A 20,622-nucleotide genomic window follows, 5' to 3' on the forward strand; every position below is an offset into this window, starting at 1 on the left:
CTCAAGGAGTGGGAAATCAATAACAGAGAAAATCAATAAAATTGATAGTTCATTATTCTGGAAAATTGTGAAACGAGATATCACGAGAAATACAATGATATTTGCTGTATTTTAGAAATGTGTGAACATACTCAAATCAAATGCTCGAGATCAATACATATTGGGTGCATTCTGATTTACTTATTATCGATTTAACTATTTCGCGTCTTTAGGGTCATATATGACCCGGGGAAAAAAGTTTCTTTTTGGCTATTTACATTAATTGAAATCTAACTGGAGTCTTGAGAAAATGAGCCAAGAATCTTACATCCTTCTATTATGATGTCGTGCACGAACAGATAGATTTCAATTAATGTAAATACCCAAAAAAAACTTTTTCCCCCGAGTCATGACATTACCCTAAAGACGCGAAAGAGTTAAACTAGTCTATTATTATGTTATCACACAGTACATTAAAATTTTATGACTATTCACATTCACATTAATTATCACAAAAAATGAGTTTAAAAAATATTAATTTAGACACTCAATTATGTAAACCTTTTACTATGATTTATTTAGGGAATGAAAGCCGAACTTGGCCCACAAAAAGTGGTTTAAGTACACTCAGTGAAATCCGAAAAAGTTAAAATAACATTCCGGAAATGTTAATTTTACCCTGCAGTATTGATCCAAAATCGGTGTAAATATTACCCTTTTTAGGTGTATTGGGGGTTAAAATTACCCTTTTTCATGTTGATTTTACCCTTAAAAAGGTGTAAAATTGACATTAAAAATTGTTGATATAGTTTTACACCTAAAAAGTGTTAAAGTTATGAGGAGAAAAAGTTAATCGCACCCTGTTTTTTTCTCAGTGTAGACTTAAATACAATAATGGTGTCTGACTATTTTTTCGTATTAATTCGCCAATTTCGAATTACTGTATTTACGACGATTTTGAATATTGCTTTCGTACTTTCGTCGTTATTCAAAAAGAATTACTGTTAGGTGACTATTATGGTAAGTGTACCAAATTTCGGCACAGTTTCATGCAAGTGCCAAAGCTTCAAGTTCGAAATGTAATATTTTTAATACAAATGGAATTCTTTGTTACTTCTTTTTAAGAAGTGTTGCTTGGAACCTTGTAGATAGTTTATCGCCTTTGTTTTTTCTAAAATAAATCTTAATACATTTTAAAATAAATAAAAATATAAACATAGCTTGGGGTACTATTTCGGCCACCTTAATCCCTGGTAGGCTCCGGTATACTCAAGTGAGTGATAGAAGATTGGGTAACCAACCCCAGTGGGAAGTCACGAACCTGAGGCTAATACGAATTTCAGACCTAAAGCTTAGCCATATGGCATAACTGTTATAATTCCTTATCAGTCAGGATATTTTGGAAAATTTAACTTAGGGTTGGATTATTAACAACGAAAGACCTATTAGTTTCTGATAAAGCAATAAAATTGGTTGCCATTTAGGATTCTGAGACCTACGGGAACTGGGCTAAACCTCTAATCTGAAGACCGCTTAACTAACAAGGGATCTAGTCCTTCAAGAGAGGGTTGGGCGGAGGACTAACAACTCGTACCAGTAAAAGCAAGATTGTACGAAAACATGCAAGAAACCTCCGATGGGACGAAGTTTACGACAGCAATCTATGCTACGTTTTGGAGAAATCTGACGGAAAGCCGCTAGAACTGGAGGAGGTTAGTGCGAGAGGCCCGGTCCCTTAAAGAGACGTTGGTTAAACCGGTTAAACCCACCTCAATAAGTAAGTTTTTCGACAATCTTTCTTAAAAGGACTGTAATAATAAATAATTAAAATCAGTTAGACTTATGCCCAACGCACAATAACTTTTGTTTTGTAAATATGTTTTTGAAATTTCAATGAGAGTGAATGAGATGTAGATCTAGTCATCTCGCTCTCTCTCATAAGAAATTTTGAAAACATATTTACAAACAAAACTTATTGTGCGTTGGGCATTATGACCACCGCACAATAATTTTTATTTGTAAACATGTTTTCAAAATTTTCCATGAGAATGAGCGAGATGACTAGATCTAGATCTCACTCATTCTCATTGAAATGTCAAAAACATGTTTACTAAACAAAAGTTATTGTTTAGTAACTTTTAATAACTTTTGTTTAGTAAACATGTTTTTGACATTTCAATGAGAGTGAGTGAGACCTAGATCTAGTCATCTCGCTCATTCTCATGGGAAATTTTGAAAACATGTTTACAAACAAGAGTTATTGTGCGCTGGTCATTGAACTCAGCGCACAATAACATTTATTTTGTAAACATGTTTTTGACATTTTAATGAGAGTAAATGAAACAGATCTAGTCATCTCGCTTCCTCTCGTAGGAAATTTCGAAAATATATTTACAAAACAAAAGTTTTTGTGCGCCAGACATTACATGGAAACATTTTGAAATTGTTTCATTAAACTTTTTGCCGTTTTTCCCAAAAATTCTCCATGTAAGTTTAATTGTTGGTTGTAATAATTCTTTAATTTTCTGCTCTGTTAAAATCTATAAATTCTCCTGATAAATATTATTATTAAATATTCTTGATAAATGTTGCTAACTACTTTCTCTGTAAAGTTCGAGGCAACAATTATGAAATCAAGTAGCTTTAATTGTATTTTTCAATATTAATTCTCAGTAACATTACAAATAAATAAAATGAAGTGATTTCCATTTGAATATCTTTTATTTGAAATTCAATTGGAAATTAAATATTAGTTTGAAAGAAAATATAGGCTTTAGAAAGAGATATCACTTTCCAAAGAAAATGTACTCTAATTTAATTTACTTTACTTTTTCTTCACAATATGCATGAAATTTATTATTTATTTGTCAGAAAATGCATTTTTCTTTTAAACAGAATAATACTGAAGTTTAAGTATATAAACAAAAGATCGTAGGGGAGGGTAGGGCAGTTACTACAGGCAGTCGAAACTTTTTACAAGACACATTTGCTAAATGTTTAAGAGCTTTACTCATTCACTGTAATTGCTATATAATGAAATAAACTTATGTGGGGGGTAATTGAAACAAAATATGTAATCAATCTGTTAATACTCATATCTAAGTATAACAAAAAGTGACCCATTATGTTGGGGAAGATGTTGAAGGTATTGCAATATTAATAATAAAATATCATTAGAAATTGTTCTTTCATTGACTTCGATCAATAAACTTTAAAAGAGTGCAACTTCCTATAAAATATTATTTCAACACCATTTATCAACTTTCTCAATAAAACTTTAACTTTTTACAATGAAGTGAGTAAAGAATAGAGTAAGAAAAGAAAAACTGAAGATCAAATTGCTCTTTCCATAAGTAAAATTTGAAGAGTTATTTTTGTGTAGAAAAAAAAGGAAAGTGCTGACTAATCTGCAGAGTGTTGATTGACAAATCTCCCACTGTTCAGCATATTACCGTGAAAATTCATTGAAATTTTTACATAATTATAATGATGTCACCGACTGACAATGCAATGAGCTCTTATTTTATTAAAATACACCAGAAGGGAGAAGAAACCATATGGAAAATTCATTTTACCAAAAAGCTTCCATGAAACAATAACCCAATTTGTTTCATTATTATTATTATTATTAGCCTCTGTGTCATTTTCCTTGTATTATATTTTTTCCCTCCTTCACGCTTCCCTATCTCTTTATGATCAAGCATGAAAAAAAGCTCCTTTGGAATGTAACAAATTTTCCTTTCAATTTTATTCAATTATCGTACCACCATGGGGCCCCTTCTGGAACTGTCGAAGTAACCATCCGCTCCCAAACCATATTCTGCCACTCTTATTCTATTCACTTTCCCGTCATATCACTTTCATACTTTATGATTGATAGACCGACACGCGGTGTTTGTGAGAAATAATAATATTGCTCAATTTACTAAAATTATACCACATTTTCGCATGGATGGAAGGAGAAGGGAAGTTGCTGCTTTGATAAGACATTCGATTGAGTTGAGGCTAAAGCCCTGTATCAACTTCATCTTCCCCAATTTTAGCCTAGAAGATTTCTCTTACAATTACGAAAAAACCCAATATATCCTTGATCCTTTGGCGATAAGCATGAGTGCCTAATCTCAATATCGAAAATGTAAGCAAAATTTTAATTGAAAAGCTCCATTAACCCAGAAGCTCTTTTAAACTTTTTAGCTTAATCCAAAATTGAAGGGTCATATTCACGAAATATTGTGGTAATCATTTAACAAATCTTTCATCATTTCTCATAAAAGATACCACTTAACACATTCGTAAATAATTAGTAACATTAACATTAAATGCATTCATTTTTAATTTTAATACTAGGGGAGACTGGGGCAAAAAGTCACAAATCGGAAATTTTAAAATACAATATGTTCCAAGATAAATTAAAATTAAAAAAAAAATTAAATTTTTTTTAATATATAGCCTCCATAGGTCTTCTTCAATGTCGTAAGTTTGTTAGAATTTGAACAAGGAATTTAGAAAATAAAAAACTTCGAAATTTTTAGCCCTATTTTTTAAATATTTTCCGTGCAGAAGATATCAATTATAGCTATTTATATTAAATTTGATGCACTGGTGAATATCTAGATATTTTTTGAATACTAATCCGCTATCTATTTTAGAATATTACTAAGATTCTGTTCTCCAGAAATCCTTTTATTAAAAACGACCACTTGGGGTAAAAAGTAACAAAATCTATGGAGCAAAAAGTAACAAAAACCGAAACAATTTCTGATGTCCCATGGTGAAAAGAAACGTCAATGCTATGTGTCGCCGCTTGTTGTTTGCATTGGTCAAACGATTTGCAGTCTTTTGTGTGTTTTTTGTAATATAGTTTAAAATGCGCTTTTCTCACTCAGATAGAAAAAATGGTGTTTTACAAAGGTGTAGGAGAATAAATTTCCTATGAAAATATGTAATCTAGGTATTTTTTCAAATTTACGGAATCCCTTAATAAAGCGAATCAAAATGTGATAGTATCTTATGCCTGATACTATTTGCCCCAGCATTTTTGAGAATGATCACAAAATTACCTTTTAGAAATTGGCTCGATAAATATATTTCCTTACAAAATAGAAGAAAATGACTTTCACAGAGTTGTAGAGCGGTAAATTTCCTATAAAACTGTGCTAATTAGAAATTTTGGAAGTGCTCAGTTAGCTTGTAAAAAAAATAAAATATCCGTTTTGTGACTTTTTGCCCCAGTCTCCCCTACTCAAAAACTATAAATTCACGACTGATTTGAAATCATATACATGACTTAAAAAGGGGTAGCAAAGCGTCCCAAGCTTTGCGAAGTACTCGAACTCATGACTTAGATGTTGTACCTCAAAAGTATTTTTGCATCATTTACCATTTACCGGTTCTCAACCGATTTTTTTAACCGATTCTTAAGTCACTCACAAAAGATCCCCGAAAATAGTTTTAAGAGTAATTTTAGATGAAAATGAACCGGCTGATAACTGATTGGTATCGATTCAGGAATGTCTGGAATGTCAAGATCTTTCCAACGAGCCTAAACGTGATACCATTCGGTCAAGAAATGCACTCTCTAAGGCCTCTTAAAACTTTTAACCTTGATCTTGGTCTGAAATGATTTAACGGTATTTTCGTGGACAAAATCTTTGCCTTGGTAAACACTAAAACATATATCCAAAACTGAAAAAAAATCGCACGAAGTGTTTTCGAAAATCGAAAAATCATGGTTTTGGAGGGAAAAGTTTTTGAGGAGGTCCACTGAAGGTCTCAAAGGTTCCAAGTCACTATTTCTAATAGTTTGGACTTCAGGCATGGTAACGGCCGGACGGACGAACGAATGGACAAACAGCGTGACATCATTTCCTAGAAATCGTCTGTAAGGGCCTCGACAGACTTGAGGATTAGCGGATTAGCCGAGAGACGGCTTAGCACAATTATATCAGCAATAATAGTTAAACTACTTTTACATCATTTTCCACTAAGCGGTCTCTTGACTTAAGTCCTAAGTCTGCTAAGGGCACAACGAGAAGATTTGATGAGAAAAGTTATCTCCGGGGAATGAAAGGTGGAAATTTGGGGGGGAGAACAAATCTAGGAATTATATATCACTGAGAAAAAAAAGAGGGTGCGATTAACTTTTTTTCCTCATAATTTTAACACTTTTTAGGTGTAAAAATATATCAACATTTTTTAATGTTTATTTTACACCTTTTGAGGCTAAAATCAACATGAAAAAGGGTAACTTCAACCCTCAATACACCTAAAAAGGGTAATATTTACACCAATTTCGGATCAATACTGCAGGATAAAATTAACATTTCCGGAATGTTATTTTAACTTTTTCGGAATTCTCTCAGTATACTGCTCTCTCTGTTCAAGCAGTAAAAATGCTCACAATAGGGTAGAGTCAGAAAACTAGGATAATATATGCCTAAGTGCGTTTATAGTGCTTATAACTTATTCTTCTCTACTTGGTTATAACCAAGCTTTTAGACAAAATGAAAAGAAAAGCTTCTGTTGTAAAATATTCACAAATATTCTATAGAGAAAAGTTCTGTGAACACCACGTTATATATTTCAAAAAAAAAAGAAGTATTTCACCCTCAAAAGTGTCTAATACACCCTTGCGATGTAATGCTCAAAAAGTTTTCCTCCCCATAAAATCAACATTGAAGATATGTTGGTACATTAAAGTAAAGCTATTAAAAAGAATTTACAAGTTGTAAGGTTACGCCACAAAAGTTTAACTTTGTCTGTATAACTGTCTATGTATTTCAATTTTCACGTGAACTTTTGTCCTCGAACACTTTGAGAACTTTGAAAGGTTTCGAAGGACTTAAAAGCTTTCATTCAAAATTAAAAGAACAGGTAGTTGAATTTTCTTAAAAATTCTATAAGAATTCTTTTAAAATGCTATAAAATTTTTATAATAATTCTATGTTAAATGCTACATTGCATTCTCGAGAGAAGATTCTAAAATAAATTCCAGTGCAATCCAAAGAAGATTATAGTATACTCAATCAATTTAGAATCAATGTGCAGTAACAAAGACAGAAAATCTGTGTTAATATATCACGTTTCAGATACACACATTTTCTATAAACCTGTCCTAGAGAGAGAAAGACTAAATATTTTATTGACATGAATACGCAGCAGGATATTTAGTCAATAATTCACCCAATCCTCCAGATTGAAAGGATATAATACCCCACTTTCTGAGGTATTGAAGCTCACGCGACACGAAACTTTAGTATAATAAAAGGTTCCAAATTTGCGGTTTTTAGTGCAATACATTTTGCACAACACCCATAACTTTTATATATTTAGCACAAATATTGCAGCATATACAGATAATCATATTAATAGTGTCAAATGCAATTGACTGTGAACTTCTTGCTGAAATAATTAATTTGCAGCAAATTTTGGCAAAGATTTTACCATGTCCGCCGTCTAAACAATGAATCTTCTATGACAAGTTCTTGTTGTGCTTTTATAAGTTGTCTTTTTGCATTACATTATTATATTTTGGTTTACAATAATAGAGAATTCTCTTTGTCGGCTTATGATTTACATTCTGCACAGATGGAATATTTATTTCGCGTGCAATGAAGGGGAAAATCCATTTTTCATGCAACTGTTTCTTCAATCTTAGAAATATCAAGTAGAGAGTAAAAATTCGAAATTAGTTCATTCGAGAGATCTAAACATATTTTATATAGAAAAATCTCAACCTTTATAATATACACGGATATATATCATAATTCTAAGATAACTTTCTATTAATATATTTTTAAAATTAATTTATATGCAAAGTACTGAAGATACAAATTACATTTAAAGTATCACTCACGTAGCGAACAGCTGTTACCTGTATTTGCCAGTATTTAGAAATGTGTAACGAGATTTGGAAAGCAATAGCAATGGTAATGTTTCTAGAATATTGCACTCTTCTCTAAAACATCAAAATACTTGAAAACTTTCTGGCATTTGGAATAAAAGTCAAAGGACAGCAAAAAAGGCAAGAAACATTCTTAGGGTTCCATTTAATTACATTTTGAATTGATTTAGAGTCATTTTATTCTCAGAGAAAGTGTTACTCTGGTTACTCTTCTAACACTATAAGTTCTATGACTTGCGCAAATTAATTGGTCGTAAAGCGTTAAACTGGAATCCGACCTAGGGCTTAGCCTAAAGCCCAAAATAGACACAAGGATCGGCTTAGGGATCAGCCCGAAAAATGAGGATTGGTGTCGATACACTCAGGAATCAGCCCAAAATTTGGAGGATCAGGCTGATCTTCTAAATTCGTGAGGTCTAGTGAAATTACGAGGATTAGGCGACATCAGCGCCAGTGTTGAAAATAAAAAGCTTCACTTTGGGTGTTTTTGGGTGCTTTTCGAAATGTCAATTGGGTGAAAAAACATGGAGAGTAATGGTACGCAATATCGCAAAATCTTAAAATGCATTAAGATTGGAGTAAAGAGAAGATCAGAGTGCTCCTTACTGTACGAAAAATGCATTGATGTTGCACTTAAGAAACCTTTCAGCAATCAAAGTGTGGTGATTTAATAGAAATTTACCCTGAAAATGCTAATTCTTGATCCTAAATCATCAATGTATGATAGTTTGGGCTGATCCTTTACCGCCAAATTTTACGAACTGAGTATTCTCTAGGATCAGCCTGTGTCTATTTTCGGCATAAGGTCCCAAATAGACACAGGTTGAAAATTGAGAGTATAAATTTATCCTAAACTGTCATACACTAATAAGAGCTTGGGATCATCGATTTGATATCCTTTGAATGAATTTCTTTTACCCAAACCTTTACTGTCAAATTTTACAAGCTAAATATACGCGTGGATCAGCCTGAATCTATTGAGTCCTTACGTCTTAACTGCCGTAAGTTGTCAATCAACCATAAAGTAGACGAGTAGATTCTCGATAGTTCGGTTCTTTAAAAATCGGATCACTTTTTAATTCGGGCTGTAGAGTAGACTCTCACTTAATCGGCTCTTTTTTAATCTGAAATTTGCTGTAGTTCCTCTTGTTTTATCGTGATTCTTTATATTTGAGCGCTTTTTGTAGAATTTATAATGATTTTGATGTCCAAATCTCTCGAGAATTTGGATGGCATTTTGCCCCATATGCCTGATTGAGAGAGAGTCTACTGTAAATTTCACAAAAAGCTTATTGAAATTTTTCATGTTTGATGATTATCGAATAAAGCAAATGTGGCCAAATTTGCTATGGTTTATGTTAATTGTGTTTTGATTTTTTATAATTATTGATTATTTATTGAATTTATAATAAATATGAGGAATATGAGTATGTAAAATTAATGTGACTATGTAGATGAACAAATAGTCGTTGGATTTCAAACAGTGTCACGCCCGGATTTCTCCTATAATTCCTCTGATTCGGGTGACATGTCGGTTCTGAATGCCTGAATTTGAAAGAGTCTACTGTACTTTTTGACAAATTTTTAAATTAGTGTTGTTTATTTATGGTATTTGACTAAATATACCATGTAAATTCACTTAATTTTATTGTTGTTTTAAAAGAAAATCCAGACTTTCGGGAACTGAGTTGTACCCCTCGACTTTAAGATAAAAAGACATTATGATTTTTTGAAAAACTTACACGAAGATCATTAAAAATTGAAGGCTATTCGGTTACAAGTAGGGTGGAATAACCGGCTATCGCCATGTTTAGGAAAAAATTAAATTCATTTAATCATAACTTTTGAATCCTTGTTACAAGATAAGTCAAATTTGACACAAAGTTACTTAGATGTATTGGCACTAGATACGTGAAAATAATAATCCTAGAACATAACGCTGGACTACTTAAAAAACTGATTTTTATTAATAATGCAAAAATAACCATTTCATCGCCACTTTTTACCACTTTTCGCCAGTTTTGTAAAATTTGTAACCACTTCTCGCCACCCACTTGAAAAGAACCACACTCGGTTATTTTAGGCAATGCTATGAAAAGAATACATTCACCATTTCTCTTTCCTTGTGATCACTTTATTATTACTCTCTTTAAATGATTTTTCTTCACTTTTATTTGAGAAATCAAATTATGGGGCTTTTGCAGAAAGTAAACAATGCAGATTTGACAACTGAGAATGTACGAAGTGAAGTTAGCGTCGCCTATTGAAAAGATATGGCGACAGGTGGTAAAATCAATTCCAAAATATTACCACTTCTCGCCATGCCTCATTTTTATACAAAAATAATATAAAATGAAATATTAATTGACTAAATACAAATTTTATGTATTCCACAAGTGCAATTAAATATTCAATAGACAAATTATTTACCCAAATAGGTATTTTTGGCCTGATGAAAATTTGACGACACTTAGTACATTTGGTAAGAGATGTTGGATTCGATGCACTTGCTTAAAATATTGCTCTAAAAAGTGATCAAAATCGTGAATCCAAAACGAATAATTATTATTTTTCGATTCTATGCGTAGAAGCAGAAACAATACAAAAAAAATTGCGACTCATTTATTTCATAAATTGCGAAAAATAGCGATTTCAATGTAAGTGGCGAGAAGTGGGGCACTGGCGAGAACTGGTGATTCCACCCTATCATGCGGTCGAATTTATCTTTCAACTTCTAAATAACTCTATTTTTCAATGTTTTTCTTAAAGTTTTTATTATTATTGAACAGTGAAATGGTAAAAAAAGCTATTAAAACTGGGACTTCAATCTTACCATCTCATGGACAAACTTAAATAAATAAAAATTGAAAATGTATAAACTTGAGAACATCTGAAAGTATCCTGTAGAAAAGGTTTTCCATTGCTTTTATCCCGAAAGTTAGAAACAACAGTTAATACGGCAATGGCCGCGAGGTAAGACGGATTGTGCCTGAATACTTTTTTATATATGTCATACCATTCAGCAAGGGCTTATCTATTGCAAAATTTTTGAAAAATCGAAGTTAACAAAAAGAGAATATAATGGTTTTTACATCCGACGATTTGATATTAATAATAATTTATTTATTTATTTATTCAATGAGTACCACGTGCTTTTAACCGATACTACAGAGACCTGAAGTCCTGATAAATATTCTTCCATTCCTCTTCCCTTCTTGGAAGCATGCTTCTGGGTCATCACATGAACTGTTCCAATATATTATTCTTTTTGATTTTGATTAGTTAAACTTTAGAAGGGCTTGAAAGTAATACAGTTAGGGCTTCGACAGGCCTGAGGATTAGCCGAGAGACGGCTTAGCGTAATTATATTTAAAATAATGATTAAACTACATTTTCATAATTTTTCACTAAGTCGTCTCTCGGCTTAAGTCGTAAGTGTGTCTAGGGCATTACAGATATCGCTAATTCAAAGTTACAGAGCCATATCTCTAAGTCAGTCGCAACAAAGTATAATTGAGGAGAAATATATGATAGAATTGAATTGAAACTAAATTTGGTATTCCACCTTTTTTGGTGGTTTGTAAAAATAAATAAAAAATAATAATATTTAAACAGCTCAAAATAAAAACTTGTTCTTAACCGGTTAGGACAAGTTTAGAATAGTTTGGAAGGTTTTATGGTGCTGCAAAGGAATCTAACTCGACTACATTAGGTTATGTACCGGTAATTTTATTTTTTCGCGCGATTCTAATCGAAGGAATTCAGTTCAAGCATTCACCGAAGTCCTAATAAGTTTCATTGCTTATTTGGCATGTGTTTTAGGAAGTAATTCATTTGAAAATTCTGTGTATACTAATAACCTTCACTCATTCCTTTGCGGTTTCTTTCAAGTGTTTCAAGATCAAGGGTCAATAATTTCAAGTAATTATTATTATTTATCTACTAGGCCTATGTAAACTGTAAATTTATAAAGTTCTTTGTTCAGAACGTCTGATCTTTTTGTACCGCCATAAGGGATCATTACTGCCCCTAGAACTGAAGCTTTGAAAACATCTTTAGAACATTTTACATCTCAATTATTTATATTATTTTAGCAAAAATATAGGAATTTGAATCTAGCCTAACTGTGTTATCACACTTGCACATTAAAATTTTAATATGATTCACATTAATTGTCGCTGGTGAGAGTCCCAATGTGTAATTTGTGTGTTTGAATCATTTTATATACAAAATTTGATCTATTTGTTGATAAAAAGGTAGACTTGACCCGCAAAATTTTATATAAATTGATTTATAGCATTAATGCGAAAAATTAATGCGATTTTCTCTTTAATTTTTTAATGTGGAAAATATTTATGCTTTAGGTAAATTTAAACTTATTTTTGCAGGCCAAGTCCACTTCTTTATCAATAAATAGAAAAATCCCAAATATTAAGTGACTCAAAGAAACAAATAACATATTTGGACTCTCACAAGCGACAATTAATGTGAATCACATTAAAATTTTAATGTGCAAGTGTGATAACGCCGTAACAATGGCAATATACTTTAATATCTAGTCTTAAGCCACGCTTTTCATGGAAAAATTAAGACCTATTCAAAAAAGGTATATGGGAAAAATATGAAGTGTTCGAAGCCAGAGTGTGTGCGAAGCTTGAAAGCCTTCCCTTACGGGATTAATCAAAAAATGATTTTAATTGGTAAGAAATCGATTCACATTTAAAAGCAAAAATAAAAATCCTACTTTTGAAATCTGTATTGACTTATTTAGGTCAATTTTTCTTTTAAACATTTCTTCACGAAAAATTTAAGGCTTTAATAATAAAATCAACCAAATGTTTGCCTGGAAATATATAAATTATTCCCTTTATGAACTTCATGTAAGAATGTCTGAGCAGAGATCTTATAGGAAATTCCCATGAAAGCTTTCTGAATACCCAAAAGAAGCCCTATATGTTGGTGTTTGTTTCGTGAAGAATGGATAGGAAATTAATATTGATTTTATTGTGAGTGAAAATGAACCGAAATAACAAGTAGTTTTATTGGTGTAATAAATAAAAATTGGACATACCACAAGTATTCATGTCGGGTTTATCTGTAAAGAGAAGAAAAATAGCATTTATTATTATGTGTTTTTCTGTCAGTTAAAATGATTTAATGATGATTTGAAATATGATTCCAAAATATCTAGGAATATGGGGGAATATGCAATTGATGTTGAAGATGGTGAACTTTCAGAAAGGTGTGTTAATGGAAAATGTCGTAGATTTTGATTATTTGGGTCATTTTCTTCGGTTGACCAAGCAGAATGGTCAAAATTAAGTTGAGGAAAAATTGGAGCAAAAATCGAATTCATGTTATTTAAGTATGCCATTGACTGACTTGCGCGACTTCAGTCGTATTTCTCAATGTGAGTTCAATATATAATATTATATTATGTAGGTATGTACACGGTAGAGACAGTGCTTCGAACCATATCTCTTGCATTTCTCAAAGAGATTTTGCCTTGTTAAATAAACGGTGAGCAGAGTGTGAGAGAGAAAGAGTAAAGATTTCGGTCTATAAATAAAAGAATTACACCCAATATCATTCATCATCATCGTCATCAGCACCGTGGTTCCTAGACAAGAAAAAGCAAATACTATGAATTTGTGTGAAATGTAATAACCTAGCCAAAAACTTCTCTGTGAAGGAAAAAAAAAACACCAAGTTCGGGTTCCAAAAGAATCTCTGGCAAAGAACATCAGTTTTGTTTAAGCCATCCCCCAAAAATGGGGTGAAGAATGATAATGCAGAAAGGAATCATGCTAAAATGGAACATACGAAACAGAGACACAAAAGTAGAGGATTTACATTAATTATCTTTGATGCAAATGCTTTTAGCATGCACAAGCTCCTTGACATATCCACTTATCTACATAAATGTATACCTTTTGATAAAGGCCATTTGCATACAACTTTTACATAAGAAGAGTTACTGTTAATCACTTTCACATATAACCCTCAACATAAGGGATATTCTTGCTACTATTGTGGCAAAACCCATGAAATACATTACAAAAATTGATTTTCTAGTTAATTCTCCTATTGAGAATTTTGTGGAAAATTTGAGAAAATAGAAGACAAAACTTTTCATTCTATTTTAGTATATTTTCCGTGATCTAAGTCGATTCATTTCCTCTCGTGCTTCCTATGCACTTTCGTAAGCTTCAGAACGATTGAAAGTCAGACTGAAAGTTTTGAATAGTTATCAAAATAGTTCAAAACTTAATTTATTTTATTTCACACCAGAAATTCACGCAAAATCCATTAAGTTTGAATTAAATGATTCACAATTTACAATAATGACTTAGAAAATTGTCATTACTTGTAGTAGAAGACTTCAGAAATTGAGAGTTAGAACAGTTCCAACTGGTTCCAACCCTCTCACGTAATTTTCTTCGATCAAGAACTTATGAAAATGTTAAAATCCATCAAGACAATTAAAGACGTAAATGGTGCTATTCCAATGAAAAGTGAAGATATTTTCAGCACTTTACTGTTCTCAAACGCTTCTGCATTATCGACTTTTCTTTGGGTTGGTTACTGCCATGACTGTATGATGGTTTTAGAAAAGGTTAAGGAGTAGGGAAAACAATCAAGACAGAAACAAACACAAAGAAAAGTCGATAAAGCAGAAGCACTTGAGGACAGTAAATTGCTAAAAACACACTGAACCATTATGGTGCTAATAACATGTGCTAAACTATAATGAAGCTGTTCCAATGTAAAATCAAAATGGGAACACTTTATACAGAACATTTTTTTTCATCTTACTGTTCTCAAATGCTTTACATTATCGACTTTTCTTTGTGTTGATTCCTGTCTCGATTGCTTTCCTAAGGTCTCACGGTGTTTTAAAACCATCAAATAGTCGTGACAGAAACCAACACAAAGACAACTCTATAATGCAGAAGCACTTGAGAACAGTAAAATGCTTATAAAAACATTTTCAGGAGAAAGTTTTCTCCTTTTCATTGTTCATGTTTTTTTAGTACCTCACTGTTCCCAATGCTTCTGCATTATCGACTTTTCTTTGTGTTAGTTCCTATCTCGACTGTTTTCCCCAATCCTCGCCGTCTTCTAAAATCATCGAACAGTCGTGACAGGAACCAACACAAAAAAGTCGATAATGCAGAAGCGCTTGAGAACAGTAAATTGCTAAATATAATTTTCATTTTTCATTGGAATAGCACCATTATTCAAGTGTACTTAAATTTCGACATAAATTTTAAAAATCAAATTTTTAATTTTAGTTACTGAAATATTTAGCTATTGAGTCAGAAAATACTTACTCTTTAAATTTAAGTAATCCTACTAGCTTTACCTAAATTAAAATTTTCCTTAAAACGAAAATTTTTCATAATATATCGAAGGATGGATTCAAAAGTCTCAGTAAATCAACGAATCCATCTTTCTTGTGGAATTTATTCCATTGTTTTTAAATGTTTATAATAAGATCTTATTTCGTGAAAAGTAGGTAATAGAAATATTTTAATTCCATTTTCTATTAAATTCTTGTATTTATGCAGATATTAGAAAAACATGAAGTACACAAAGTGCTAGGTATGCTAAAAGATAAAGGACTTCCAAAATGCATGCTTTAATAAAGATTTTGCATATAAAATGTTGAAGTACCGGACATGATGAGCAGATTTTCATTCATAATGTCTTGCCCTTGGAAATTACAGAACGCATTAATGATTTTGTATACTCCATACTAACTTGATTGGATAAAAACATTTAAAAAATAAAATATTATCCAAACAAAAGTTTTGTGTTAGCACGACAAATCCATTACCATTATTTCTTGACACTTAAATTGTGGTTGTAGTTCTAAAACTTAAGTGAATTTTTATAAAATAGAAAACTTTCTAGTACAAGAAAAGTTTTTAAAGCCAATTACAAAACCTATTTTGATACCCTTTTAAGCAATTTTATTATTTTTAAAACTGCAATTTTCTAACAGAAATTGTTGAAATTTTAAAAGTTCTTTTAATTCCGTATATAAAGTGAATAATGATATCTCTGAAGAAAATCTCGAGTGTAATTGAGACGAATTTAACTAAGTATTATTGTCTAATAATATAATAAAATGTATGAAGAAACCTTTAGGTAATTATCAGTACAAATGCAAGGGAGATTTCTTCATTAGATTATTTAGAAAATTTAAATTTGCTTGGTGTAACACAATTTAAATTGAATTTGATGCAAATTCAACACTTTGTAGAAATTCTGTGTTATTAAATTACCTCAAAATCCCAGCTTCTAAATCCTGAAATCCCTATCGTTTTATCATATCTCCCTCTTTTGTAGGAAGGATTTGAGTTTAATGTATTATAGGCAATACAGAAGAGAATGAATTGCATTTTCAATAAAATTTAATTCTAAGTGTACCATTTGAAATATCTCTTGACAATCACTTGCACAACAATTGGTCATTTAATGCAGCAGAAAATGCGGTAGATTCTCCATCATACCCCTTGACCTGCGTTTTCTGCTCCTAAGAACGTGCTGGGGAAAATCGAACATGCTGGGAGTAGTGAAGATGTCCTAGTTTGACCACAAAACACTGGCCGACAGAGCTAGAAAGTGTGTGACATTGGAAAAGTACACGAGGGAGGGAAAATTTGTGGGCAAGGTGCCAAGTGCCAAGACATCGAGAGAATAGCAGAACAAGAAGTATAAGACTCAGACATGCCCTACAATTATTGCGACAGATATTGCATGAGCCGCAAAATTTTCATTTCCTCTTTATGTTACAATCATGTTTTTCTTTTCTTACGTATCGTGTATGTTCTTAAATTTAAATTAACTTTACTTGAGCACATGAATCAAGGTGTGTGGTATTTATTGTGACTTTGAGTCAGGTGTCTTACTTTTTTGTCAGACTGTGAAAATTATTATTTCACGTAAATTATGATAAAAAACTCTTTCAAAAAAATAATTGTTTTAAATATTGACCTGAAAGAACTCATTTCTTTTAGCACACTTGAAAACTTTTGAAAAACCGGAAAGAATTTCATAAAGAATGAACGCAATTGCTTGTAATCTTGTCCAAATAGTTAGTCCAATTAATTACTTATTTTAAATCTCTTCACTTTTTAAAGATCGTTTTCAGGATAATGTGGTATCCTTATAACACCCCGTGTAGTTCGTGACTGCAGAATGTTCGAAAAAGTAAATTTGAAAGATTACAAGGACTGCAAATACTAAAAGTGAAATTAGTGAATTCCTATGAACAATTTTATTAGAGCATCAGTATGAACATGTAATATTCAATCCTCAATTTTTCCATAGTAGAGACAGGAAAAATTCCTGCCTCCACCCGATTGGAAAATTGGGATTGGAGATTTGGGTATTAGACACATGCTCTGACTAACGCCCTAATAAAATGCAATCTTCTTGGGATTACGTACCAAGTTGTAACACTCTATGAACAATTTTCACTAAAAGACCGTACAAAATTAATTAAATTCATCGATAATGCTTGTTCCGTATTCAATCATGGAACTGAATAAACGAGCAGTAAAAAATTTAAAAAAATGACCATTAAAAAAATTAGGGAGAAGTAAAATAATAAAAAGAACAGTATTTTTATTAAAAATGATCAGTAAAATATATAAAAGATTAATATATTATTTAAATTTCAGTTTGTGTTCAATTTAAACCGATATAAATATTAGTAATTTTCGTAAATAAAAAAATGTGTAAATACACGGAAATACTTAAATGGATCACTAATGTATCGACTGGCATACGAAAAATTACCAAATAGTATTTTGGCTCTAATATTTTCAGCTAAATATGTCTCTTAACATTCCGATCCGTGGTACACTTCCCTTATATTGCGATGAAGAGCCTTTTCTGGATCGATTGTCGACAGGTGATGAGAAATTGATCTAATACAACAATAATGAAAAAGATCAAAAACCGTTTCTTAATTTTAAATTTTTTGAGACCAAAGAGAGAATAAAGCTTTATAAAAAGTTAAGATACATGTGAAGTGCTGAATTAGTTATTGCACTAGTACTTTTAGACTCTTTGCAGAATTTACAGAACAGTTTCAATAATTACAAACGAAATTAGGGGAGACCGGGGTAGAATTAGCCAGCAAATGAAGCTTTTTTTTCGCAAGTGATTTGTGAAAAAAATGATAAGGTTTGTCTAATATTTTTATGTTTCATAAGTAGCATTAGGATATTGGCTGTATGAAACAGTGTAATCCAAGGCTCTAAAATCCTTGAGTTTTTCTAGAGAGGATAATGAAAAAAGTATGACACATTGGCTACACGTGCCCCGGCCTGGGTAGATATAGCCACTTTTGGGGTACTGATTGCCACCAGTTTTCCAGACGAATTTTTAATTGGAGATACCAAATATTGTTTCGCTTGATACACTGAAGCCCACTGATGCTAAATACGTCACTTAATTTTAATGAAAAATGCTTTAGCTGACTTTTTTATGACATTTTTGTAATTGCGGCAAAATTGATGAAAATATCCTGAAAAAATCTTTTTGACAAATTGCTCATCCGAATGGCAATATTGCTTGGAATATCAATAGTACTTTTTCATCTAACATTTATCCATGTATTAGTGAAAAATCATTGATAGTTTTACCCGGCCACGGGAGAATGGCTACAACTGCCCCGAGGGCTGTTTCAGTGTTTATCATCTTATATAAAAAAATGGATAATAATTATCCAAGTGAAAAATATTTCTTTATTAGGTTTATTAAACCTGAAACCAGGTAAAACTATGTAATTTTGACTACAAACTCAGAAAACCAAATTCTGGTCCAAAAACTGTTACATCAAAACTACAATTTTATACCCATTTTATAAAAATGCTTCTAAATTGTAGGATAACTGAATCAGACTTATAAATATTTCTGGCAATATGGGGATGTGTTCCTACTTTCATTAAAAAATACTTTGCTCGATGTACATTTTAGGAAAAATGAGAAAAATCCACTGACTAATTCTACCCCTGGCTATAGGTATCCCGGTCTCCCCTACGTGTTTTTTAGAGACTCTATTTTCCAAAAGTAGGTTCACTCGTCTTTTCGGAAAATTCAAAATATGTTGATACTCTTTCATCTGGCGCTAGAAAATCAAAATATAAGAAAAATTTTAAAAATATTGTGTAAAAATTAATTTCTTGAGATTTTTTGAAAAGTTTTCCTAATTAGATTGTTCATCAGATTAAATAAATTACTGATTTCTAAGTATGAGAAGTGTAAGAAGTGCAAGAAATACTGGAAGTATTGCCACATTTTCGAGAGTATTGCGAAATTTTGGAAGTGCGAAGGACTCTTCCATACAAATCGTGGAAGTGCCTGGAAGTGGTGTACACATTTTTACCCAAATATCATTAAAATGTTCGGAAAAGTTTGTAGTTTTTTAGAAACATTGTTCATAAAATGATCTCACGATGAGCAGTTTTTGTTCTTTATGAAATATTTTTGTCTATCAAAAATTTTTCAAATAATTAACAAAATTTTACGAACATTTCCTGTATATTTACAAACATTTGTGAATTAATGTTTGTAAAAGAATTTAAAAAAAAGCTCATCAAATCATCATGTTACAATTTTTGTGAAAAAAGTATAATTTTTTATGAACATTTTAATTGGGTTATACGATTTACGATAAGTACCGAGGCAGTGGGAATTCACAAACATTTACGAACAATTTTACGAATTATTTTTTCCGTAACATTCTTTTTAATATATTAAAATTAAAACACTCATAATTTGAAAGTTGTTAAAAATTTTTCCCTCGCCAAAAAAGGTTCACAAAGGAAAAGTCCGTCTTGGTGTTACCGAGGAAATGGAAGCTCAAATCTTCTTGTTCTGGACCCTTAATAATGGATAATTGATTATACCTGAGAACAAATTTTCTAACGTACCTAGGCACAAGTGGTTACTGGTTACTATCCATTTCGCTTGTCGATTGTCTGGTTAATCCAAAATTTAGCTATAACCAAAACCAATTATCTCGTACTACACTCCATGTAGTATTAATTCGAGACACTTTCCCTCCTTTCAAGCAGTGAAGTAAAATTATCTATATTAAATATATTATTAACTAGTAACCAGTCATAAATTTGGCCTCAGGTTTCAGGAACACAAATTTTCATAAACTTTAATTTTTTTAAGAAATTCACAATTTTTGCAAAAATATACAAATATTTGAATAGGCTGTAAACTGATAAAATTCGCCCAAGAAGCAAAATAGCTGCCTTATAGAACCAAGTATTAGACAAGTCTTTTAGTGCACTTTTAAAAGACTTAGAGTGAGAATTTTCTGTTGAAATTCTTATAGAAACTCTTAAGATCCTTAAGAGTGCGCCACTTTACTTCTAGTAATCTCAGTGATGGAATCAAGAGCGTTATAAGCAAATAAAAAGTTTTTTGGTTCTATAATGTCTTACTTAGGGAATTCTACAAGACTATATTAAGAAAAAATTGCTCCTTGGGCGAGTAACCTGCGTTAAAAATAGAATTTTCATTTTTTTTACACGGAAATGGAGACATTTGATATAAGACCACTTATTTTACAATTGTCCATACCCAGTTGTGAGTATTGCATTACATTTTAGGCATCTGTTACAACACGACTCAGAATATATTCCATCCACCCTTATTATTAAATTTACAAACAATATGCTGGAGACAAAGTTTTGGGTAGCAGAAGA

At 31.6% G+C, this 20,622-nt stretch overlaps 1 protein-coding gene across 11 annotated transcripts in view; it reads right to left on the bottom strand.

The window, feature by feature from the left end:
* The window catches only part of LOC129798960 (RNA-binding protein Pasilla), a 115,712-nt gene that overhangs the window by 43,133 nt on the left and 51,957 nt on the right, over window positions 1-20,622 (bottom strand). For all 11 annotated transcript variants that reach the window (XM_055842504.1, XM_055842502.1, XM_055842503.1 and 8 more), the window contains one exon: window positions 12,954-12,977. In XM_055842504.1, coding sequence (XP_055698479.1) covers window positions 12,954-12,977 — 24 coding nt within the window. The remainder of the gene's footprint in view (window positions 1-12,953; window positions 12,978-20,622) is intronic.

Source organism: Phlebotomus papatasi, chromosome 1 (genome assembly GCF_024763615.1).
Source record: "Phlebotomus papatasi isolate M1 chromosome 1, Ppap_2.1, whole genome shotgun sequence".
In the NCBI taxonomy this organism is placed as follows: Eukaryota; Metazoa; Arthropoda; class Insecta; order Diptera; family Psychodidae; genus Phlebotomus; species Phlebotomus papatasi.